At 47.6% G+C, this 26,609-nt stretch overlaps 2 protein-coding genes across 14 annotated transcripts in view; one reads left to right on the forward strand and one right to left on the reverse strand.

The window, feature by feature from the left end:
• LOC116956277 (dual specificity protein phosphatase CDC14C-like) overlaps positions 1 to 8,655 on the forward strand; it is a 31,749-nt gene extending 23,094 nt beyond the window's left edge. For 2 of the 11 annotated variants that reach the window (XM_076073844.1, XM_076073706.1), the window contains exons 14-18: positions 385 to 432; positions 1,419 to 1,583; positions 2,248 to 2,554; positions 3,668 to 3,731; positions 5,206 to 8,655. In XM_076073844.1, the coding sequence (XP_075929959.1) occupies positions 385 to 432; positions 1,419 to 1,583; positions 2,248 to 2,554; positions 3,668 to 3,731; positions 5,206 to 5,306 (685 nt within the window). In that variant the 3' untranslated portion in view covers positions 5,307 to 8,655. The remainder of the gene's footprint in view (positions 1 to 384; positions 433 to 1,418; positions 1,584 to 2,247; positions 2,555 to 3,667; positions 3,732 to 5,205) is intronic. The other 9 variants (XM_076073744.1, XM_076073721.1, XM_076073767.1 and 6 more) reach the window with 9 other exon arrangements.
• Positions 8,656 to 10,732: 2,077 nt separating this feature from the next.
• Positions 10,733 to 25,501, reverse strand: LOC116944456 (uncharacterized). 3 transcript variants are annotated; one of them, XM_032961987.2, is made up of 14 exons: positions 25,195 to 25,501; positions 23,104 to 23,595; positions 22,288 to 22,427; positions 21,982 to 22,080; positions 21,125 to 21,256; positions 20,594 to 20,686; positions 19,764 to 19,805; positions 19,206 to 19,256; positions 19,001 to 19,066; positions 16,775 to 17,125; positions 15,835 to 15,898; positions 14,802 to 15,458; positions 14,444 to 14,577; positions 10,733 to 11,762 (listed from the first exon to the last, which is right to left on the reverse strand). In XM_032961987.2, the coding sequence occupies exons 2-14, from the start codon at positions 23,303 to 23,305 to the stop codon at positions 11,691 to 11,693; spliced, it is 2,103 nt and encodes a 700-aa protein (XP_032817878.2). In that variant the 5' UTR covers positions 23,306 to 23,595; positions 25,195 to 25,501; the 3' UTR covers positions 10,733 to 11,690. The 3 variants fall into 3 exon arrangements, with proteins under 3 accessions (XP_032817878.2, XP_075929760.1, XP_032825829.2); XM_076073645.1 differs by lacking the exon at positions 25,195 to 25,501 and adding an exon at positions 24,833 to 25,174; XM_032969938.2 differs by lacking the exon at positions 16,775 to 17,125 and having other exon boundaries at positions 25,195 to 25,499.
• Between the last annotated feature and the right edge of the window lie 1,108 nt (positions 25,502 to 26,609).

Here is a 26,609-nt window from a genome sequence, read left to right on the forward strand (position 1 = left end):
GGTGGCTGAGTTGCATATTAACCATTGGCAGTGATGCACAAATAAGACCTATCGCTCGGTAACATCACCACATGTGCATACATGCATGCATGCAACAACAACATCCGGCATTCACCACAAAGTGGTGGTGATGTCACCACAGCGCTTGTGCCAGGCGAGGTGCACTGAGGCCACGTGAAGTGTAGAAGGCTTGCTGGCAGGAAGTCACGGGAGAGACCCAGGTGTTATGGGTAAACTGACTGAGGTGACTGGCAGATGTACCACCTGTGCTCCCTACTGTGCCAACGACACGCATGCATTCACTCACGCATACACGTGGGCACGGTCAGGCTCACACACCCACGCATGTGTGCGTGATGGGGTGCGTGTGTCGTTGCGCTCCAGGCAGGGAGAGACACGCATGAACACGCGCTCCTCTTCCCAACAGCTGAGGTCCGTTTCACATTCACACAACCATCTCTGTCTGTCAATTTGTGTGTGTTTCTCTATTAATCTGTAAGTCTGTATATCTGTCCATCAATGTATGTGTCGGTGTGATGCATTAAACAAATCGAGTAACTGAGTGAATATTACTTTAATAATGCTCTATTTTGCTGGCCGTTTTTCTATTTGGGCCTTTGGGTATGTGCTCAGCAACTGTGTTTAAAAGAAAATGCCCTTATGATGTATTTGCAGGCAAATAATGACAACGATTCCCCATATAGCCTTAACAGACTGTAAAAGCAGGTGCTGTTAGCGAGTAGCACCTATGAAGGCCGGCAAGGGGGTGGGTGGCCAGCATCATGCCCGGCCACCTCCATCTCCCCAGTCCTGTTGTTTACACACTGCACTAGGTACTCGCTTGAGGCTGCGTCGACCTAGGAAAGGTCCAGGACCGATTCAGATAATTGTCACCGGTGTTGGCCGTGAGCGGGAATAGAACTCAGGTCGCCGGGTTTGTAGCGCAGCGCGCTAACCGCTACACTACCGGTCCCCAATAACAACATCAACTGCCATTCACCACTAAGTGGTCGTGACATCACCACGGCGCTTGGAGCAGGCGATGTACCACGTGAAGTGTCGAAGGCTCGCTGGCAGGTCTCGGGACAGACCCAGGTGCCATGGGTTGACTGACAGAGATGACTATCACATGCACTATTGATCCTCAGACACATAGACCCACATACACACGCATGCATTCACTCACATCTGATTAATTATTAAAATAATATTTCACTTGCTTACCATTCAAAGCCTAAATGAGTCTCAAGACTATTTTTCAGCAGACTCTTGCTAAATTTTCACAGTCGAGATGACAATTGCTGCTTCATAGCTTTATCCAATTAAGTGTGTGGTGGTTATGTGTGGTAGTGGACGTGCTTGCGGGTGGATACGTGTACATCCGCTCAACACATGCGCCGCGCCTGCATCCCCCGCAGGACGGCGACGGTGCAGGGTGCTGCCGCCGCTTCCACATCATCATCATCACTGTCGCCGTCGTCTCCGGTGAAATCGGCAAAGTCTCCAGCATCGTTGGGCGTCCAGAGCAGTGCCCGTGTCACCCGGCACTCCACCGGGGGAGGGGGCCACCCCGCCCTCAAGAGGTAGCGCTTGCATGATGGTGCCTGATGATTGCCTGATGATTGTATTCATTGGTAGTATATTCGTGTGTGCGCCGGTGTGAGTCAGTGTGTGTGTTTAGTGATGTTAGTGTGTGTGTGAGCTGTTGGGCTAGGGCAATTGTTACAGAAAATTATGTATGCAGTTTTTGTGTTGAAGGCATATTAATGAATGTAGAGGTGCCGGTGTGTCTGTTGTGTGTGTGCGCGCTCTTGTGTTAGTGGGTGATGTGAGTGCATGTTGGTGAGATATATGTGATGGCAGTATTTATGCGTGATGAGACATGATGGTGTGTGTTATTGTGTTGGTACATGTGTTAATGCATGCCTGTGTTTAATTGTTTTTGTGCATGTGTTTGTCTATACGTCTGCATGTTTTATGAATGTGGATATGCGCGTGTATGTGTGCCTGTATGTGCGTGTAGAAAACTACATACGCTTCATTTAATTCGCCCTTGATTCTGTTTTTAACCCAATGACTGTTTCCATCATCATCAGCAGCTGCATTTATTTTACAACATCTGCATGAACAAACACGCGGTCATTTACTTTGTAACATAATTTCACTGCATGAACATTCATTCATTGTGTCTCCCCTCTCATCCCTCCCTCCCCACACTTCCCTCTCAACCTCCTGGCTCCCGCCAAGTTTTGTACTCAACCCGCGACTGAGCGGTTCCCTTGGGAACCTTTCCAACGATCGCGATGTCACCATCACGGTTTCCAATTCGTCAAGAGCCTCGGCCAATCACGCGTCGACGCTGCGCTGCTCGGCCAATCAGTTTAGCTCCACGGATCGTGATGACTGGGGAATTGGCGGCGTTGGTGGATTTGGCGGCGGCTGCGTCGTCTTCTCGCCCGACACCCGTGGGAGAATCTCGGGTGCTGCTGACACCACCCATAATGCACCGGGGGCTGTGGCACTTGCCCCTCGACAGCTCGGCCGCTACTCTTCAGTAAGTCGGCGGAGAGAGTCTGGCCGGCCTACTCGTTGGCTCATTAGCATTCCAGCCTGTTAACCCACCAGACGTTCAGCCCGCTGGTCAGACCGGTGGGAAAACCCCATCCCAAAACTGGCCATAGCACTGAGTCTCCTAGAAGGTGAGGTCAATTGGTCAGTTGGTCAGTGAAGGTGGGGAGCGAGCATACAATAATAGCTATGGCATCATTGCACTCTGCTGTCCACAATGTCGCCCATCAGAATTTGGAGGCAAGCAAGGTGGATCCTTGGTAGTGAGTGCTTGGGTGACCAACGACCATCTGTAGTAACAGGTATTATAGGCTATAAGGCTGGATGCTTGTTACTTCCATCATTTGTTATTTTCACAAAAACCTGGTGAACCCTCTCAACCCCCCATCCTCTCCCAATCCCATAACCACAGTACCTACACAGGTTCTCGTATGTGTGTGTGCGGCCGATGGTATTTGTGTATAAATGTGCCTGCAGGTGTATGTTTTATGAACCTCTGTGAAGTGAGGTATGTGTGCAAACCTTTGTGCACCATGGTGTTTGCATGTGTGCAGTGAGTGATAAAGGCATGCATATGTGTGTAACTCTGTTTGTGGTCTTTTGTATGTATGTGTCGACTCAACCTTAAATGAGTACCTGGTGCAGTGTGTAAACATCAGCACTTGTGAGACAAAGGTGGCCAGGTATGGTGCTGGCCACCCACTCCTTGATGCTGTGCCGCCCTCAAAAGGTTTTTGCTAACAGCACTTTCAAAGGTCTGTTAAAGGTTATATGGGGGATCTTTGTATAGATATGTGTGTGTTTTAGTATGTGTGTGCAGTTGTACGCGTGTATCAAGCTGTATATGTGGTGTGTGTGTATTGTTGTGCATATGCACCCAGTTACAGTGCCAATACTAATCCCACAACTTTGCAAGGGCTCATGCTACTCGACGGCCTCTCTCCCGTTACCTCCTTCACGCTTTTCTCTTGACTCTGCCGCCATGCCGTCTCTTCTCTTCTGCTCCCCCACTCCCTTAACTGCACCCCATGCCGTCCTCCACTACAATTCTCCCCCCACCACCCGACCCCCGACCCACCTGGCGTGTCGGCTGACGCAGCAGAGGCCGGCAACGGAGGAGGGAGCGATGTGGGAGGCAGCTGCCCCCGGTCAGCCATGCGCCGGTATCCATCCTCTTCTTGGTTCTCTCTCCCTTCTCTCTGTTCTCTTTGCTCTGACACACTATTGCTGCATCCCCATACCCTACTCACACCCTCCCCTTTATTTCTCCAGGATAAATAAAGATTCTGATTGTGTGTGACCAAATCACCCGGAATGGTGCCCAGTCTCGCTGGATCTGGAAAGCTAAGCTGTGTTGGACCTTGTTAGTACTTGGATGAGTAAGCCGCCAGTACTGGCCAGGTGTTGTAGCTGTGTGGCCAGGAGGTAGCAGTGCTGAGTGTCACACTCTCAGTGTAATGCTGCTTTTCTCCGGTTTCTCCAGTTTCCTCTCACGTGAAGCCAAACTCTCATCACTAATAGAATTAACCAAACGTCCCATTGTACCAGGACCCTCCTGAGAAAGAGTTTTGAGACTCGGTGAGGCTTTCCTGGCATATTTGGTGTCAATTCGAATAGTCAAAAATATTTCCTAAAATGAATGTTGAGGCGATGCTCCTCTCCTGTTTACAGCTCTGAGCCGGCGGTGGCAATTCCACATTACTATGACGTTGGCGAGTCCCTCCATAGGACAACTGCTGTCAACTTACCCATGCCATGCAACTCATTTTATTGACCCCTAACGATTTGAACTCGCAGCTTTGTGATTGCGAGCTGCCCACTCTACCGCTGAGCCACCTGACCGGTTATTAATATTGTTCCGACAGCAAAGCTTCTCGTTGTCTTTATAAAATCTCTTTAGTGTCACCAGAGTTTGCGTTCACAAAAGAAGGGGAAAAACCCTATTATGTTTTGGTACTGGCAAAGGAGGCCTCATGATGTAGATGCTTACCCAAGCCCTCATTACTCTGACAGTGCATTGTCTTTTGGCGTTATCTGGTCGAACGCTGTATGAGACTAGGCTCTAAGGAAAGTTGTCTCTGGTGTGGACCAATCAGTTTCAAGGACAATGCATACATTATCAGAGTGTTATTCTTGGTTCTTTCGGTAAAGTCACGTAGAAGGGAAATAATAAAAATAAAACATAAAATAAAATTCTCACGACGTTTTGGCCACAACACAAGCAGCCGTCCTCAGGTGAAGAAACAGAGCTGTCGGAAAGACAGTGTCCTAATAAACACTACTAAGCTTGGCAGCGTATTTTAAGCTGGGTGGGAGGAGTTTACATATCAACAGAGGAATTTAGCATATTGGTGACAAATGCAGATATGGGATTAGTCACTCCTTGTGGAATGTGTAGGTGGTGGGGGGTCTCAAAGTCATATTATGCTAGTGTATTATGTAGGATTAGCAGTAATAGTAATAAATTGAAATATCAGAGTTGTTTTTGTGTGCATTCTGACTGCAAGAATTGTGGTTAATGTTAACATGATCCCTTGCAAAAAGTTTCAGTTTTGTTGCCATAAAAAAATGGGAAAAACCCTATTATTAATGGATGTTATGTTTCCCAATTTCCCCCTGCCCCCCCCCCCCCTCCAGTCTCTACAGGCATCACGGAGCCAGTACTAACGACCCCTGAACTCCCAAGATGCTTTGCGGTGGAAGGGGCTACAGTTGGGCCTGGGGTGCATGCGAAGTGACTTCATCGCATACTCCGCCAGCAACTCTCGTACACGTGTGTGTGTGTACCCATGCGTGTACACATACCCAATGTGTGTATATGATACATATCTGTGGACAATACAAAGCTTTGTATATGTACATACGTGTTTATACTTGCATCTGTACACGTGTGCTTGCATACACACCTCTTTGATGTATGTGTACGGTACGTATCGATGTATAGTACATATGTCCCAGTGTGTACGTACGTATATGTATCTATGTACGTACTAGGGTTGTTAAGATATTTTTTTACTTTACAGGTAATCGCATGAAATAAAATGGTTACCGGTTTGCGGCACAGAAATGTCTAGAGTTAAGGACACAAATGTGTTTAGTTTTTTAACCCTTTCCCATTCTGAGATGTCTGCAAGTTGCAGGGTGGGTCCTGTTCACCGCTAAATCTCGGAACATGCAAGTGGTTCAACGTTCATTTTATTTAAAGAGGCATAGCACCGTTGTTTTTAAAGTCATTGTGCTCTCCGCAGAGAGAACTGTAGTGACATGACCTCACTGTAATATAGCTAACGCCAAACTCTGCCACACCTTCTCCCACATGATCTTGTGGGAGCCTCGATATGACAAAATTATTTTATTATACGTGTATGTCACGGAAGCAAAACTGATTACTTACACCTACGTCATTAGAATGGGAAAGGGTTAATTGAGAAATGAAGGCAGCTTCCACAGGGATGGTGTAGCAGTCAGCACACTGGACTTGCAATGCAAAGATCGCCAGTTAAATTCCATCTCGTGGCACGGCAGTTGAAACAACACCCCCCCCCCCCCCACAATGTATTCTGTCCACCCACCAGTGTACATGAGTGCACTACAGTCGATCGGCAGGTTTTGTGTGGTGGGGTAAAGTGTGGGTACGTCCACCTTTTCCAGTATGTCTGGTCAGTGAGGCATAGTAGAACATACTTCAAGTGGAGGCCCTTCTGCCAGCAATGGCGTTAGCGGATACTTGCAGGGCTGCACCTTTACCTCTTAAGGTGACATTAGGCGTCCTTTCCATATATCCGCCGTCCTCTCCTTAGGTCCGTCACATGTGCCAATCAGTAGATTACAAAAATTCCACTGAAATGTATTACGGGTTCTGATATTCGTAACCAGTTACCGATTCCGATAACGGTTCCCAGTTTACCGGTTACTGTTTGACAACCCTAGCACATACACACATGTAGGTCAGGCATATAAATATTCCCCCCCGGGTATTGAATGCAGGGTTGAGGTTTGATTTAAGAATAGATTATTGTTTGTCTCGTTTGTACCATCTCGTTTGTATTGTTTCTTGTTTTGTCTCATTTCATTAACCTGTATGAAAAATTAACAGATAATTTGCATCGTATTTTTATAATGAATTCTCATGAACTTGAGAATGGATTTTAATTGGTGAATCGCTATGTGCCTAATCTATACTCCGTATATATATACACACACGCGTACATACTCTAGCACATAGCTATAATGTATATACATACAAATACCCGCACATAGGTACACACATTACACACTAGCATGGCTGAATAATCCCTGCTCTGTTGTATAAATTATAGGATAGTGCCATTAGTGAGCATCTATTTAGAGTGACAATACTCGAGGAGGTGAATGCAAAGCCACGTTTGTATATGCATAGCTCATACGTGCAGAAACAGCTAGTAGGAGTACTTAGGATAAGTAGAGACACTAATCAATGTTCTTTACTATCAATGCTCCCCACCTACACCAACCCACAATGACTTGCACGGTGAAGTATGGTTAAACAACCCCCATGCCCCGCACAGCGTGGTAAGGCACTCTTTCATCAGTGGATTGACACAAGGGCCGTCCGCGTTTACACACATTTACAGTTTGTAAAGTTGAAATGGGTCAAATATGGCGATATATAACGTGGGTTTGGGATTAAAGTATAACTTTTTTAACGAGCGGAGTATTCTATGCAAAAGAAAGCTAATTAAGTGTAGAAGTTTGTGGCCGGTGTTCGTAGGTCTAACGTAGAAGCTAACCAGGCCCAAAGAACCTGATTCACAAACGACGCGACACATCGACCCTTTTAAATAACGCGCCAATGGAAATGGTTTATGAATAGGTGCAGAACTGTTCAGTAACACGACGGTAGAACAGATTGTTTTATTCAAAAGTGAAAATATGTGCCTGCTTTATTGTGGTAGTGCTCATCCCCCGATCACACCCATGAACCAGCAATGGAAATTCCACAACAACCACTTTAATTCCCCACAGAGTGATGCTCATTTTATCAACCATGGTGGGGTGGGTTCATGGGCTATCAACCCCCCAACCAACATTTGGACTCAACTTCAAATTGCGATCTGCTCACTACCACTTGGCCAGATTCTATTGTGATATATTAAGCAATGTCGACAAACAATTAGTTCAATTAATCGTTTAAACTTGGTACTAAAGCAAAACTGAGTATCTGAGCACTGCTGTCAAGATCGCTTCACCTGCAACACAGGACTTTGTAGAGACAGCGACCACAACCATCGCATTGACCACAGCAATAAGAACGATAAAGTACCAAGCATGACTAAAGCAGCAGTACACAATACGCTCAGCACTACCACAGTCGTCATTACCGTTGATGTTTTAAAGTACACTAATATATGTAACATGCATGTACACTATCTAGTTTTCAAGTGCACCTGAAGGCGGAGTGAGATTTTGACAATTATATTTGCGAATGGTTTTTACAAAAACGTGTGTGCAGCATTCAGTGGGAACGTGACGTTTGGCATGTATTGTTGGGATATGCTAATCATGTTTGCGAGAAGCTTTTAAAAAATCAATTTTCGTTTAAAATCCGAAACGTTACGACCACGACGGTATTGTCTGGCGATGATCACGTGGGGCCCTGTGCTCACGTGGGAATACGCGTCTGGACGTCGCCGCGAGATTGTGCGTCACGCCGAACATGGTTATATTTTTATACCCACGTACAGTACCCATATGCAAGTATTTCTTATCCCATTTATAACATTTAAAAGTAACCACCACAAAGGGCGGGACTGTGCACAATATTAGTATTTTTATATTGTCACCATCGGAATAGCGATTGCGAGATTGTTCCATGTTTAACGTCGATCGACCGGAATGTTCATTGTCGAATTGTCCTCGTTGATCATCTGGACGCGTTGAGCCCAATTTTTGTGCAATGTGAATGAGTCTGGTGGGGGCTGAATGTTCTATTACTTTGGCGGGAAGAAAAAAGTGGGGGGGGGGGGGGCTCTTTCCACCGTCCACCTCCCTTCTACCCTAAGTGTAGGGTGTAGCAACCAATGTGTATTATTAAACTTCTCGAGACTGTATTGTGCTTTTGTTATTGCTGGGTGTTTGTGCATGGGTAGTTGTGGCGCAATGGTAAGTGTACTCTGCTTTGAACCTGGTGATGAAAGTTCAATTGACTCATCAGTGACGAATATCTGATCAAATCCTGTGTCCCCAACACTACCGGTATACGGGGGATATTTTGTTTCACATGCAACAACAGCAGGTTCTGTTTGGGTAGATAGAGGGGGCTAAACGGGTCCAGCACGGGCTAGAGAGATGGGCTGATGAAGTATGGGAGTGGGCCTTGGCCTTCGGGTACTTGTGTCTTCACAAACATTTACAAAACCTTTAAGTTCCGACCAGAATTAATTATACTCTTTTTGGGAAAAAAATAAACAACACAAGCGATATACTCTACTAAATAAATGTTGTATGGAAATGGCAACATTTGCAAGGGTAGATTCATTTTGATATGGAACACATTGCTCACAATGTGTTCTATTGTTTGCCACAGTTGCTGTGCAGAATTTCTGAATCACAACTGGTGCATCAGATATCCACATTGCCCCTGGGAAGAAGTCCTGATGTGGTTTATAATGAATCTGCCGCTCAGACAGTGCTGAGCAAGTATGTTCGGCCGTAGGATCTTTTATTCGGCTAATTTTTTAGACATGTGCTGCCGTATTGATGCCGTCACTTTTCTTCGCGAGTGATTTTGGATTCCAGGTCCTCTGCTGCTGTCCAAAACCGTTGGCATGTGGTCGAGATCTTCGTGGATGGGTAGCGTCGTGTTTGAGGGTCGTTTTGTATTCTCGCGATGTGGCATTTGTTCTCTTGTCGGACTGTAGGAAGACTTTGTTCACAAGGCACTCGTGTTTCACACTTCCGGTTAGCACGGCTGGTTACGTACGGTGCAAAAGAAGTTCAACATACACGGGCCCAGGGATGCTGTTTGCAGGGTCTTTGCATCGCAACCTCAGCCCAGTACAGGTTTCCCTCGCTTCATGCGATAGATGCGTGAAGAAAAACGGGCGCATAAATCGAGATCGCACGAGACAGCTGCCTGTCGAGTAGTGCATACAGTACATTGTACTGTAGTAGTGCATAGTGCTGCATACAGTACATTGTACTGTATGCAGCACAGTACTTTGTACTGTATGCACTACTATGCACTACTCCAAACACATACCGTACAGCAAATTTTGAGTATAAATATGCTAGCTGTTTATACATTGCAATATTGCATAAATCGAACCCGCATAAAGCGAGAGAAGTCTGTACCTGTTAGCTTTTGGATATTAATTTTGGACATGGTGTTCGTCTTCATTTCTTTGAGAATAAGTGAGGCCTCTGTCCAACGTCAAACCAATATATCCTGGGTTTGTGTCGGGAGTGATCTTAGAAATGCACGTTCATCATCCTGTTAGCTTCCGAGTTGGCAAAATGGAACAATTACACCACAATTTTCACAAGGTTAGGTTTGAGGCACCAGTGTTTGGAAATTTTGTTCCATCTTCTAAATCAGCGGTGGGGCTCTCTGTTTCTTTGTCACTCCCAGCGCCCCCAACGAAAAATTGTCGGCATAAATGAATTTTTGGCGTGGTGTTTTTGGAGGCAAAAACTAGTGTTCATGGCATATTTTTGTTATATATATAATTATGAAAATTGATTATCAACAATGTTTTCTGTTACCTAATATTTGGCATTCAAACATTTGCAAAACAAAACATTACAAAACAACGTATATTGAAAATATGCCATAGTTCCTATAAACCTAGGTTGTATAAAAAAAGTACATGTAATTAATGATCAGCTTTGCAACTTAGGTTGAAAGTTTTGATGCGTTCATTCTGTGCAACGTGGGGTCACAATAACTCCGAAAGAGGATCCAATATGAACAAAGATTAGTATAAAGTCGGGTTGCTATAAGGGACTGATCAAAGGGTTAGCCAAGTCAGCGTTACAGTGTTTACATTTGCCTCCTGGCTCATTGCGATGATTGGTAGCCGATATCGACTGCCTGCTTGTGATTGGAATACTGGTGAATGCTTGATCCTGATTGGTCAATATTAAGGTGACACGTACACACGCAACAACCTGAGGACACGGTGAGAAAAGTAAAATTCACGTTTTATGCACAATTTTTTGACATTGCACATAAATAAAATGTGTGCAAATATTGTTTGACAATTAAATCCATACATTTCAATCATCGTTTAAGCAACACGTCCACAAAACTATACGGTACGCGATCGCCAAACATAACACTAATTGGCTTCGTTAATTGCGCTGGGTAGCTACGAATCTTAAAAGTGTCTACATTCCTAACATTCAGGCATTGGCGTTGGAATTGTAATCCACCTTAAGTGGTGTTTAGACTAATCCGGTGATTATCACATCACCAAACCAACTTTCACCAGCATTGGTTTAAGCAAGCATGACTGCTGATGTAGAAACCAGTCTTGAGTTTTGCTTGTGTTGAACCAATTCTGACCATATGCACTTCCAGAAGACCGTGGCCAATGAGATGTGTTATGTGGAGGGGCAGATATGAGACAGTGTCTGATTATATTTTATTCTATTTTCCACGACAACGTTAAGGATTCAATCTTGACTTAAAGCTTTCGTGACTGCAGGAATTCATATTCTTGGGTCTTTCGGTAAAGTCATGTAGATAGATTCAAAGAAAATAACAAAAACTACGGCGTTTCGATCGCCTGTGTTGCGATCGAAACATCGTAGTTTTTTGTATATTTTTTATTTTCTTTGAACCTATCTACATGACTTTGCTGAAAGACCCAAGAATATGACGCTAAGGATTATTTTGTGTTAGGTATCTTAATCGGCTTTTCACGAATATTCGAGTTTGCTGATAATTTGTAATTCTATAATCTGAGAAATCGATTTGCCAAACGGAAGACTCACTTAGGCCCGGGTGCATAACTAACAAGCGAGTGTGCAGGCGGTGCAATTGCACTGGGGCCCACCGCAGGCCGGGGTGGACCAGGCGCCTGGACTCGTGGCGGGGATGGGCGACTCATGGTGGGGATCTCTGGATGGCTTTGCCACCCTCACAAGCCAAACGGGTTACCACCAAAAGCATCGGAACCTGTTGGCCCCTGCTGCCAAGGAATCTGTGGTACCTGTGGGTTGAGGGAGGTAGGGAGAGGAATATAGGAATAGACATTCACATGACAAACTTCACTCTGCTATGCTGTGTAGTGGTATGAACAACGAATGCTGGCACAAGCGCCGTGGTGACGTCACTGCCGCTTATTGGCGAATGCCGGTTTAATGATGCTAATTTGGTACATTGACACAGGATCTGCCACAGTGGTGTAATATTGCCACACTGAGCTTTGCAATCCAGAGGTCAACAATTGGATTTGATCTTCTGGCACAGCAGCCAGTTGCAACAGCAAGGTAAGGGTTCTCAAATCGCCCCCCGCACCACCTCTTTCCACCCAACAGTCAATCGGTAGATCGTGTCCGGTAGGGTAAAGTGTGGGTAGGCCCACTTCTTTCAGCATGTCTTGTCAGCATGGAAGCGCAGACAACATACCCTCTAGAGCCCCCTCTTATGGATGGAGCACCTGCCAGCAGTGATGTACAGTGAGGGAAAAAGTATTTGATCCCCTGCTGATTTTGTACGTTTGCCCACTGACAAAGAAATGATCAGTCTATAATTTTAATGGTAGGTTTATTTGAACAGTGAGATACAGAATAACAACAAAAAAATCCAGAAAAACGCATGTCAAAAATGTTATAAATTGATTTGCATTTTAATGAGGGAAATAAGTATTTGACCCCCTCTCAATCAGAAAAATTTCTGGCTCCCAGGTGTCTTTTATACAGGTAACAAGCTGAGATTAGGAGCACTCCCTTTAAGAGTGTGCTCCTAATCTCAGCTCGTTACCTGTATAAAAGACGCCTGTCCACAGAAGCAATCAATCAGATTCCAAACTCTCCACCATGGCCAAGACCAAAGAGCTCTCCAAGGATGTCAGGGACAAGACTGTAGATCTACACAAGGCTGGAATGGGCTACAAGACCATTGCCAAGCAGCTTGGTGAGAAGGTGACAACAGTTGGTGCGATTATTCGCAAATGGAAGAAACACAAAAGAACTGTCAATCTCCCTCGGCCTGGGGCTCCATGCAAGATCTCACCTCGTGGAGTTGCAATGATCATGAGAAAAGTGAGGAATCGGCCCAGAACTTCGCGGGAGGATCTTGTCAATGATCTCAAGGCAGCTGGGACCATAGTCACCAAGAAAACAATTGGTAACACTACGCCGTGAAGGACTGAAATCCTGCAGCGCCCGCAAGGTCCCCCTGCTCAAGAAAGCACATGCCCGTCTGAAGTTTGCCAATGAACATCTGAATGATTCAGAGGACAACTGAGTGAAAGTGTTCTGGTCAGATGAGGCCAAAATGGAGCTCTTTGGCATCAACTCAACTCGCCGTGTTTGGAGGAATGCTGCCTATGACCCCAAGAACACCATCCCCGCCCTCAAACATGGAGGTGGAAACATTATGCTTTGGGGGTGTTTTTCTGCTAAGGGGACAGGACAACTTCACCGCATCAAAGGGACGATGGACGGGGCCATGTACCGTCAAATCTTGGGTGAGAACCTACTTCCCTCAGCCAGGGCATTGAAAATGGATCGTGAATGGGTATTCCAGCATGACAATGACCCAAAACACACGGCCAAGGCAACAAAGGAGTGGCTCAAGAAGAAGCACATTAAGGTCCTGGAGTGGCCTAGCCAGTCTCCAGACCTTAATCCCATAGAAAAATCTGTGGAGGGAGCTGAAGGTTCGAGTTGCCAAACGTCAGCCTCGAAACCTTCATGACTTGGAGAAGATCTGCAAAGAGGAGTGGGAAAAAATACCTCCTGAGATGTGTGCAAACCTGGTGGCCAACTACAAGAAACGTCTAACCTCTGTGATTGCCAACAAGGGTTTTGCCACCAAGTACTAAGTCATTTTTTGCAGAGGGGTCAAATACGTATTTCCTTCATTAAAATGCAAATCAATTTATAACATTTTTGACATGCATTTTTCTGGATTTTGTTGTTGTTATTCTGTCTCTCACTGTTCAAATGAACCTACCATTAAAATTATAGACGGATAATTTCTTTGTCAGTGGGCAAACGTACAAAATCAGCAGGGGATTAAATACTTTTTTCCCTCACTGTAAGCAATTGCAACGCTGCACCTTTTAACGTGCGTATGCAAGCTTTGATTTGTAATGTGAAATGTATATGTGAATGAGTGTATCTGCATTTAGAATAAAATGTTCTGCACTCCTAATGATTATTTTGTGTTGTGTATTGCAGGGGAACTCCTCTTAGCCATGGTGATATGGGTAACCAATATCGCAGACTCTGTTAACTGCGGGGTAACCTGGATTTTACTCGTTATCCGTGGGGTAAAATATCGTAGATAACCACCAGATAATAGGATGAAGTTGCTACACAACTCTTAGCAGTGAACAGAATACAAATGAGTAATGAGGCAATGGCCATTACCCACGGATAACCCGAAGGATCCGAACAAAATTACAGGTAGCAGGAGTTCTTAAAGCACAGCGGGAAGCATTGTACACACGCGAATGCCAACACGTTCTTCATAGCCACGTGTCTGGCACTGCGTGAGCAATATGGACAAGAGATAGAGACACGGATAGAGACAAAGAGACAGACACGGAGATAGACATTAAATTTTTCATGTGCAGGGACAGATATGGGAAGGAGGGGAATTGTCTGCTCATTTGTGACATGAACTCTGGGTCCGAGCCACGGCTACCCACACAGAACCCACCAATGAAGGAGCTCCGAGGATGGCCCCTGTGGGGGTGGGCTGTGCCGGCTGATGCTGATTGGTTGCGGGGAAGGCGGTTGTCCCTGCAAGGCTCTGCCCAGGCCACTGCTGATTGGTCGATGGCATGGTTGCTCCTGTGGAACCAACAGCATAAACATCAGCATCAACTTATCACTATCATGATTATAACCACATCACCATCCTCTCTAACAAACCATTATCGACACATCACGTTCCTCTCTAACACACCACCATCTACACATCACCATCCTCTCTAACACATCAACATATCATCCTCATGATCACCACCATCGACGTCACCATGTTTTTTTAATACACCACCACCACACACCCGCACCGTTCTGCATCTGGCTGAGTGACGGTTTCGCCGGCTGTGCCATCTTGAACATCTCCTTCCCCCACGGCACATCAGCGCCGACACCGGCCCCAGCGCCACCACTGCCCAGCGGGTCCAGCGTCTGGAACGCGTCCGTCTGTGGTGGCCTGGGCCTCTCCCCGTGCACTGCGACACCACGTACCGGCACCGCGACCGGGATCGTGACCGGCGGCGTCAAAATTGGTGCCACCTGGAAGTGATTGGGCTGATAGGGCTGAGCCGCGGCCTGAGCCATCCCTGCCGGCTGCACTGCACCCCACGGCGATGGCGGCGGCCCGCACGGCGGCCAAACACCGGCGCCAATGGCGGGCGACGTGGCTCGGTAGGCCATACCAGGTGGCGAGGCCCACACCGATGCTGGCTGTGGCTGGGCACCAAACGGAGCCTGAGCGAGGCCAAATGCTCCGGCCATCGCCAGTCCCGGAAAGGCCTGGGGACTGGGGATCGCGGTTGGAGGCTTAGGGAGGTGGGCCGTCGGCGCCGCCTGTGCGAAGTCGGCGGGCCTCGGTGGGTACGGCATTTGGGAGCCGAAGGTGACGGCAGTGGTATTGGCGGTGTGTAAGCCTTGCAGGGCGGCTATATTGGACTGTGTTGAGGCGGCGGTGTACAGGCTCGGGCCTGTAGAGAAAAGAGACGCAAGAGTTTTTTGTGAGTTGAGCTGCAAGCAAAAGACATTCAATGGATTTTTTTTACAAAATATGTCCCTCCAAATAAAATGTTTTTATGCTAATAAGCCACAGGGCCTTCTGGAAGTGCCATAATTTCAGCAATGGTGGTTCAACACGATAAAAATACAAGCAACCACGCATTGGATGTGTAAACAATGCCTTTTGTGGAGGGACAGATAAGTGGAGGCATGTTTGTCTGCTTATGTATTTTATTACATTCTCCACAACGATGCTCAAAGAAACATTAGACCATATTCATCCACAACATGACTCATCATTACAGGACGCTCCTACACAGAGTCGCACACCCCACGTTTAAAACACACCAGTCGAGGAGGCGTCAGCTGAGGAGAACAGATCTGAGCTAAAGAGCTCAAGTGATCCTGGAGTCTGAAACAGAATCAATTAAAACATTAACACAGCAACAGAACATAACATGAAAATGATTTCCGATTCAAATTAGGACGAGAGTTAACCCAGTGGTGGAAATTCCACATTCTTATGGCGGGGGAGAATCTCAAAAACACAACTGCAGTTGATCTTCCCCACAGAGCGGTAATCATTTTAACCCCACAGGGTGGAATGTTAATGGGCTGGAAAGGAACTCGCAACCTTCGAGTTGGAAGCCACTTGCACTGGGCCCCCTGGCTGAATTACAACACAAAGTCTAAGAAAAAGGTTTCCCCCCAATAAATTCAGATCTGTGCAATAGTTGTTCAGCACATCATGGGGCCAGCAACAAAACATCACTATTACAGTTGCAAAAGTTAACATATTCTTGAATAGAGCGAGGTAAATGTTGTAAGAGTTGGAATTCTTCCAAAGTGGAGCAATACGAGGGAAGAAACATAAGAAGTGAGGTGACTTGCAGTGTGGCGAGCAGGTGGGTGAGTGTGGTGAGTGGGTGGGTGAGTGTGGTGAGTGGGTGAAAAGGTTATTGAGTGAGTGGATGAGTGAGTAGCTGGGTGAGTGGATGAGTGAGTGTGTTATTCTGAGCTGCAGTGTGGTGGATGAACACACTTCAGATCGAAAAAAATCAGTCAAGCAGAAACCGAGTCCTCAACCCGGGTCGAGGAATCAATGTGTGAAGTTCATGGGAACAGTGACCATGGTAGTGGTGATAGAAGACTGACAAGGAGGTGACTGACCACCGGTGTGCTACTATAGAGTGACTGGAATAATTAGTGAATTACTGTAATAAATCATCATTCACACCGACTGCTCTACTCTATTGGTTAGTCACGTGAATGAATCACAAAACGGAACCTGCATGTGTTGGGAGCCGGCTGCTCGATTAGCCACGTTGTTCTTGTTCCTGGGGGGTGGTGTGATGATAGCGGCGGCAGCGGTGGCCAGAAGAGCTGATGATCCGTTATGTAGCGAATCCATATATCCGTGCGCAAACGGGTTCCCCGGTGCCAATGATGGAAGTGATGATGACGGTGGCAATGATGATGTTGCTTGTATGTCGGCAAAGGGGTTGGCTGCAGGACTCGTAGATGAGGGAGTGGTTTGGGGGGGGGCGGCCCCCCACGGGCTTGGCTCGGAGAGAGGGGAGGGGACGTGGTTGTGGTTATCGTTGAAGGAGAACCAGGACGGTGGCTGGGATGAGGCCCTCTGGACAGTGGAGACACGAGCGTTACCACACAACTGCCCCCACCACTGCAGCCAGAACCACAACCAGGCAGCAGTACTGGTGGTGGTAGTAGTTAGTAATGGCAGTAGTCGTAGTAGTTGTGGAGGTAGTTAGTAACATCATTACCAAGAGTAGCTAGTGATGGTAGTAGCAGAAGTAGCAGTGGCAGCAGTTATGAGTAATGGTAGTCGCAGCAGTTGTGAGCAATGGTAGTTAAGTCGTGAGTGATGGTAATAGTTGTGCGTTATGGTGGTAGTAGTAGAAGTAGTAGTGAGTAATGGCAGTGTTAATAGTTGTAATGTTAGTGGCAGTAGTTGTGAGTAATGGTCGTAGCAGTGGCAGAATTAGAAGTGGCATCCGCACTGGTAGCTCAGCGGTAGAGCGAGCAGTCGAAGTAGGTTGACTGGGGGTCGGTAAAATGAGCACCGCTTTGTTGTTATCCTGCTCCTGCTCAAGCGAGCATTGAGGCTTTGGTTCTCATCTCCTGTTTACAGCCCAGCAAAGCCAGTTGTGGAAATTATACGTTCCTATGGCAGGTTCGAGTTTACCCATAGGACAACCACTGCTAACGTCTCCACAAAGCAGTACTCATGTTATGATGGGCTGGGTTAATACCAAACCAAGACTTGAACTCGCGACTTTCCGCGCTCGAGCTGCTTGCTCTACCCTGAGCTCCTGTGTCTCGTTTTCACGATGTCGGTCGTAACTGTGACTTAGCAACACTGTTAGTGCAAAACTCGTAGTGGCAGGACCTTATTCTCTTACTGTTACAGAGTTATTGTTATTGTGTAGACGATGCAGCATTCAAAGCAAACACAATGAACACACACAAAACTCATTACGTCACAATTTGTTGTTTTTTTTTCACATGCCATCGTCACACGTACTTCTGGGAGTCCATTGTTTCAGCAGCGTTCATTCAACACGAACAAAACTATAGACCGGTGTTGACATTCATTGAAATAACAAAACAATCCGTTATTAACGACTGATGCACTTAACCAGGTGGGAGCCCATCCAATGGCAGTGTCCAACATTTAATCAACCGCCCCAAATAAATTTGCAAAGTTATCTAGTTGCACCGTGTGCTTTTATGTGTGTGCAAAAATGTGTGTATATTAAAGAGTTTGTGCGTGTGTAATTACGTGGGGATGTGTGTGTGGAGCAACGATTATCATGCTACGCTATAAACCAGGCCACCCAAGTTCAATTCCTGTTCACTGTCAACACCAGTGAACATTATCTTAATCGGTCTTGGGGACTCCCCTAGGTCGACTCAGCCTCAAATAAGTACCTGGTGTGATGTGTAAACATTGCCACTGGGGAGAAAAAGGCAGCCTGTCGTGGTGCTGACCACCCACGCCCTTGTATGCCGTGCCGCCCTTCATAGGTGCTCACTAACAGCACTTGCCCAACCATCTGTTAAAGGCTATACAGGGGATCTTTGTCTTTATGTGTGTGCACGTGTGTGTGCGCACGTGTTTGTGTACACGTGTGTATGTGTGCACATGTGTGCGTGTGTGTGGAGGAGGCTCGTGAAGAACGCTACTGGTAAGTTGGAGGCAGTCCACCCTCCAGCAACAAAGGAGGGCAGAGCAGTGATGCTCACAACAACGAGCGGCTAAAACACAGCAAGTTGGCACAGTAGGAGGCACACTGGTCCATCGGCCAGTCATCTCAGTCAGTCGACCCATGGCACCTGGGTCTGCCCCGTGACTTACTGCCAGCGGGCGTTCGACACTTCACATGGCCTTAATGTGCACATAGCCTGGCACAAGCACCGTGGTGACGTCACCATCACTTAGTGGCGAATGGCGGTTGTTGTTGTTGTGGATGTGCAGAACTCATGAACTCACAGTCGGGCTGCTGCTGATGTCCGGCTGGGTCGACATGACCCCAAACAGATCCAGCTGATCCAGTCCCTAGATTGGTGGAACACGACATCATTACACAAGTGCAACCCCTTCTAACTTCTCCCACAAAGGGGTACCAATTTTATAATAATTTAATAAAAATCTCTCGACTCGTTGGAATCCCATTGGGGCTTTAAAAAAAACTCACATTCGTGATCTTGTTGGTGTCTTCGTCATGTCCAAACAGTGTCTTTCCACCCTAAGTGCACGGCGCAGGGGACAAATCACAATAGCAGCAGTCACCCAGCAGTAACATGACTACTGATGTTTTACTTAATCACGCTGTACACACAGCGTTTTCCACGCACACAGCAGAGATCAAAACACTGCTGTAGAATCTGTGGTGCCGTGGCAGCTTTCGCACGGAGGCGCCGACAACCAGACAGGCAGGAAGGCAGCTAGGATCGGCGCCAGCAATTGCCCAAGCTCTGTGGTCCTATATTTGAACATTTGGCCAACGCAATTAAGAATCAATGTTTATACGTGGGATGAAACCGGAGTACCTGGAGAAACCCACCCGTGCGATGGGGCAACACTCTATCCAACATTAATGAGCAATTGCTACCACAACCTTCCGATTGCGAGCTACTCGCTCGTGACCATTTTCACATATTTTTCCGGAACCGGGAAACGGCCATTATAAAGCCACCAGGACTGTCTTGGCTAAACAAGAAGAACATTGGTTAGGATTACCTACGCCACTCACCTGCATTTTGTCCCCATCATGACTCTGTTCGTTTGGTGTTATCTGGAAAGAAAAAAGTAACAAGTTGCGGTAAACGCCCGAAACGACATGGCTTGTGATACAGTGGATTCAGATTCACCACACGGGTCAACTCTCGTCCTACAAAAAAACAAATCACATGAACTTCACATTAATCGGGCAGTCCAAGTGGGCACAAACACGTTTGTGTTTGCGTCGTCATCGGGTCACGGCTCTTGCGCTGCAGACTCCACAGCTTCTTTGTGGCTGACAACCGACCAGAAGCGTTGCTCAAAAAAAGAAGCGGAAAACGGCCGACTGGCAGATACGACGATGTCTATTACAGGTTGGTTACGCGGTCAGACTCTCGGCACTTGAGACGACGCTGCACTGTATACAGACATCTGTGCAGTTCGGTAACCTTCCAGAGTGTGTTTCACATGATAGCGTGGGTAGCCTATACCGCGTGTTATTCACGGCCCCCGACACCCGCGTTGTATCCAGCTTTTACTGCAACATGTCTCCTCTATGCGGCTTCACCAAGGTTGTGATATCAAACTTATACTATATTTTTGTATCTAAAAGGCAGTGGTTTTCCCCCCAATGTTACCCTGATCGTGGCATTGGCCTCGCGTCAAGACACAAATAATCCATGCGGGTAGCTCCATGCGGATAGCTGCACGTGGATATCTCGATGCTGGGTCAGCATCTGTGCGCTCCGAACAATATGGGCGCCCAGGAGGGCCACAGGTTACACTGTACACAAGGTCGACAGTACAGCAGCCCTCGCTCCGGTGCCCTTCACCTGTTGGAGCCCAGGTGGAACACCTTACCTGCTCAACCCCAGGGTCTTCAACCTTGACCCTCATCTTCAGACCCTGCACGACCTGAAAGAGATCCCTCAAGTCTGCAACCACCGTCTCAGCCTGTCGGAGAGAAGGGGAACAAGAGGACAACACAACAGATGGAGAAACGAGGAGGACACAATGGATGGAGACATGACAGAAACACGAAGTTTAGTGAATAGCAATGGTGCTGCTGGCAACCCCACCCTCAGCTAACCCCCACCCTCTCAGCTACTAGCCCCGCCCACTTCTAACACAGTTCCTCCCATCCGGTAGCTCTGCCCACTAATCATGCAGCCCCACCCACGCCCATGTAACGAGTCCAGGACATTTTAACTGGCGACAAAATCCTTATTTTCGCAGAGAGTTTCGTGGAGGACATGGGAACATGGCCACTGTGACACCACCGAGACTGTCTTGGCCTAATTGGAGGGACGTGTGCTGAGCTCACACACCGTGGACACTGAGCCCATAACTATCAACCCACCAAACCATCGCCAATGGCCCAGGGCCCCTCACCAGCTGCGCCGTTTTGATTGCGTAGAACCGGTGCTGCCCCTCGGCTCCGCACACGAAGCCGAACGCACGCGTATCCGTCGAGTCCTTCGCTATGAACGAGATCTTCTCCAGCACGGACTCGTGCTCCACCACCTCTCGGGGGCAGAGGCAGCGGATCATGGGGGCAGGGTCACGGGGGGCACGGTCACGGGGGGAAAGACACAGAGGGACAGGCAACGAACGGAACACATCCGAGAGGTCGTCCACAAAGGAGATGTAGTGATGACATCGGCTCCTCTTGTGTAGAGAAGGAGCTGGATGGATCGTGAGGGGACGGCGCATCCGCAACCCACCCCAGCAGCGGCCCACTGCCAATCTCCACAGCCGCGGCTCGTTAGTGCTAATTGGTGGGACGAGGGCTCGGCGTGTCGATGGCCATTTCGTAAAGCAGGCACTATGCTGTTTATCAGCGAGTCCATTAACCACGTAATAAGTAAAGGCGCAGCACTGAAACTGCTCGCTCACTTTACTGTTGGTGGAAAGGTCTCCACTAGAGGGAGCGCTAGTGTATTGGTTTATTCTTCCACACTAACCAGAAGTATTCAAGAAGTACCTACGCTTTGCCCCACCACAAGTGACCTGCCGATTGACTGCGGTGTCACCGGGAGATGGAGTCGAACTGGCCACCTCTGGATCACAAGACCACTGCGTGGATCATTACACTGCTATGGTAGCCACCTTTCTCATGTAGCAGCCTTTAATCTAACTACGTGAGAACAGCGGGGAGAGGGCATTAGTGGGCACTCATTTTGTGTTGAGTGGACCTAGGTGAGGTGCTACTTTCGGGCTGAACAGATCTAGGGATGGCGCAGACTCACGGCGGACTTGTCGTCGGAGATTCGGAGTCCGCTGAGCGACAAGTGGATCACCACCCTCTGTTTGTGCTCCCCGCGGGAACGAGCGGCCGCGGCAAAACCCTGGGGCCACCACCACCAACACAGCCACATCCGGCAACAGTCAACCACACCAAGGGTCAACCACAGCAAAAGTCAGTCAATAACAACCAGCAACAAGCTGTCAGTCTCTCCGTGACTCTGTGGGTCTTGTGGGACTCTGTGGGTGTCTGTGTGACTCTGTGGGTCTACATGACTCTGTGTGACTCTGTGACCATGGTGGACTCTCACCTTCAGCTTCATCATGGAGTCCTGGCAGAGCTTCTCCCCGCGTGAGTCACTCACGTCATCCACCCCAATAAGCTTGGCCTTGTGTCGCACGCCGTCGTCACGGAAACGCTGAGCCCTCTCCTCCAGGCCTTTCTCCTGGGCTACTCACAGCAACATGAACACCATCAACATCAGCAGCCTCATCACCTAAACCATCATTCATACCTTCACCACAGTGATTCTGCATCTCATAATTACAATGTTTCTGAATAGCATCATCATCAATGTCATAGCTATCAGGATTATTACCATCACCATGATGTTGCGGAGATGATTATTAGTGACTCGAGATAGAGACAAGGAGAGAGACAGTGATATAGACACAGAGACACACAAGAGAGAGAGGCAGAGAGAGACAGAGAGACACCGTGATTGTCTCGGAGTGCTCTCATCACCAACAGGTACCACTCAAAGATCATGCTGTGGAAAACCGGCTATTATGTGCCTCTTCTCATGGGACAATTGCCCACTCAGCCTCGAGCTTTGGATACCAGAAAATAGTATTTTTTAAACCAACGCGAGAGCAGGCAGCGTGAGCAGCAAAAGCAGCAGAAATCTGGAGAATGTAAAGAGGGAACAAGCATTGCTACTGTACTGGGCTTCAGCAAAACACTGTCTCCAGGAGACAGGTTGGCCTTGGCTTAGAGACACCAAGCGAGCACCGCTGGGAGCCTGAGTTCAAGCCGCGGGCCTGGGTGTCTCTGTAAATCTTTGGTTGTCATTGACTACGACGATGCCAACGATGCCGACGATAACATCATCTGCAAGTTCACTCACGCTTCTTCTTCACCGACTTTCTTGCAAAGAACCCGCCCTTCTGATCCGTCTCTCCGGCTGTTCCAGACCCTGCAGCTGAGATTTCGGTTCCTGAAGGTGCGATTCCAGATCCTAGGGCTGGGGCTCCAGATCCTGGAGCCATTGTTACAGATCCAGGATTTGTTCCATATCCATCTCCTGGGTTTTCCACTTGGGCTGACATAACTGGTATTTAAATAAGCGTGTAATTTTTGTTCTTGTAACAAAGTGAATGTTCTCGATGATACCAAAATAAAAATTCGTGTGAGGTTTTTATATTTTAAACACAGCTGCTGACCAGACTCAAAGGGCCAAAACAGCGCTGCCCACGATGTACTCGATATGAGATTTCTTTAACGTTTGTTTTATGTTTAATTAAGCCACAAATCTGATTTAAATTACAAATGCACACATAACAATTATATGCTGAATGCTGTCTTTGAAATGGTCCTGGTCATTATTTGAAGCTCCCGTCTGTAAAGAAAAAAGATAAACACATGAACATTTTATTTATATTCATCCACTGTGTTGAAAGTAGACTCATTACATATGAATGTAATTTAGTAAACATGACCAATCAGGCAATGCTGCTCATCTCATGTTTACAGTGCCGCACAGCCACTGGTGGAAATTGCACATTCCTATGACAGGGGTGAGTCTATCAATAAGACAACCACTCTTGACTCCCCCACAAAGTGGTACTTCCTTATCGACCCAGGAGGGATTATGGGCTAAATCCACATCCAACCAGGATTTTAACACAAAACCTCCCACTTGTGAGCCGCTCTCTCTACCGCTGAGCCACCTGGCTGGATACACCTACAGCACAGACACACCTGTCTCACCTGCAACACACACCTGTCTCACCTGCAACACGCGCCCCTGTCTCACCTGCAACACGCACTTGTCTCACCTGCAACACACATCTGTCTCACCTCCAATACACACCTGTCTCACCTCCAATACACACCTGTCTCACCTGCAACACGCGCACCTGTCTCACCTGCAACACACACCTGTCTCACCTGCAACACGCGCACCTGTCTCACCTGCAACACGCGCACCTGTCTCACCTCCAATACACACCTGTCTCACCTGCAACACGCGCACCTGTCTCACCTGCAACACGCTCACCTGTCTCACCTGCAACACGCGCCCCTGTCTCACCTGCAACACGCACTTGTCTCACCTGCAACACACACCTGTCTCCACTCCAACACGCACCTGTCTCACCTGCAACACGCGCACCTGTCTCACCTGCAACACGCACCTGTCTCACCTGCAACACGCGCACCTGTCTCACCTGCAACACACATCTGTCTCACCTGCAACACGCGCACCTGTCTCACCTGCAACACACTCACCTGTCTCACCTGCAACACGCACTTGTCTCACCGAAAACGCACACCTGACTCACCTAAAACGCACACCTATCTCACCTCCAATAAACACACCTGTCTCACCCGCAACACACACACACCTGTCTCACAGATGAAGTTAATTACTGATGAGCGATTAATTATACAAGTGGGTGGAAACTGGAGCACCTGGGGAAAACTCAAGCGCGCGAGTGGACATCCTCTATCCCTGTACAGATGGAAACAGATGGCGATGAGCGAACATGCTACACTGCCTTCAACTAGAGGGCCAGGGCTGAGCACCTACGACCACGGAAAGGGAGCTTCACAACATCTGTGTGTGATCCACCAACCCTCGCTGCTGCCTCCAGAGTGCTGTTACTACTTCAGGAAGCCGCGTCGTGTAGCAGCGTAGCCACCACCACCACTGACCGACTCAAGTCTCATCTCGCTCGGGCTGTCTACGCATCGGCCGCGCGCCTGATCTCTCTGAGCGCGCTCAGTGCAACGTACTAACAGGTTCAACTCAAGTCCCTCTAGAACCCGATCAGCGCGGCCGCGAGACGCGTCAATCGGACTCAACATTAATGAATAGGAGGAATTGCCTAGGGTGAGAGTACTTCGAACGAGTGATGTAATTTATAGAGTTGAGACTGACACTCGTAATTAGTAGCGATGAGAATAACGAGAGTGGCCGTAATGGAGATTCACTCACCTCTCTCCTGCTCCATCTCCTCCTCGTCGTTACCGCTGGAATTTGCCACTCGAGGCGGCACGTGATGAGGGGGAGGGGATCAGTGGGGGCGGGAGGAAGTGTGGGCAGGAAGGCGGGAGATGGGGGAGGGAGGTGGAGTTGAATGGAGGAAGATGATGGGGGAGGGAGGTGGAGTTGAATGGGGAGGGAGATGGGGTAGGGAGGTGGAGTTGAATGGAGAGAGGTGATGGAGTGAGGTGGAGTTGAATGATGGGAGACGTTGGACTGAGGTGTAGTCAGGCAGAGAAACCAAGCTCGGGCTCCTCGAGACAAGACTAACCATGTTGTTCATTAACCACTCAGCATCAACCTGTCGTCTCCATAATCCAGTCAATTATTGATCCTGGTCACGTGGGTGATACTCAGATCACTGTCTGTTCCGATATCGTCCGTGGCCGGGAACCCATGAGCTCTGCGCGTAATTCTACTGTACGTGAAGACGTCTCCAGCCGTCCCTGTGACGATTACTGTAAGGATGCCCCCCCCCCGCCATAGCAATGTGGAATATACACTACTCGAATATACACCACTGGCTCTCATGACTGTAAACCGGGCAAAAGCACCGCCCCAATGCCCATTTAATCTACAAAATAAATTATCACAGCTTCAACTCATTCCCATCGCTGTTTCCACATAAAAAATAAACTATTGCTTTACACATCTCATCCACATGGCATTCTGGGAGTAGTGCATCTTATCAGCAGCATTGTCATAATACCTAATAAGCTCTGAGCCTGCTTTGACATTAAGTGTTTCATCAGCAGTCATACTTGCTTAAACCAATCCTGATAAATTGCCAGATGGTATAGGCAAGGGTCATCTATGTTATATGTGGGCTCTAGTTCAACTAAATGTGCCCTAGTTCGACTCTGTTTCAAGTTTTATTTATTAGGTATAGCCCTGTGAGCCATGCGGCTCTTAAGTCGGGTGCAACCGCAACAAACAAAATTTGAACACAGAACATCTTAAAGCGACAACGCGTAACAAAAATATCCTGGAATAAACCAGCAAATATTCCACACACAAAAAGTATTAAAACGCTATGTGCAAAAATCAATGTGGTGAAAGCCAACAACAACCCTAAGACAATTTAGATTAACCATGTTTTCGAATCACCAAAATAAAGCTATAAAAACAATGTAACAACAGTAATAATAGGAACTGTGATTTTAAATTTAACAATAAACGATATACATAACACGTACGACAAAAAACTGCAGCCATAGCTGGCAGCACGACACTCCCAGTGTATGATGTGTGAGTCAGCAGCAGCGTGAGTGTATGATGTGTGAGTCAGCGCACGATGTGTTAGTCAGTGCACGATGTGTAAGTCAGCGTATGATGAGTAAGTCAGTGTATGATGTGTGAGCGAGTCA

Source organism: Petromyzon marinus, chromosome 1, assembly GCF_048934315.1.
Source record: "Petromyzon marinus isolate PM22_M1 ecotype Great Lakes invasive population chromosome 1, UKy_Petmar_22M1.pri1.0, whole genome shotgun sequence".
NCBI lineage: Eukaryota > Metazoa > Chordata > Hyperoartia > Petromyzontiformes > Petromyzontidae > Petromyzon > Petromyzon marinus.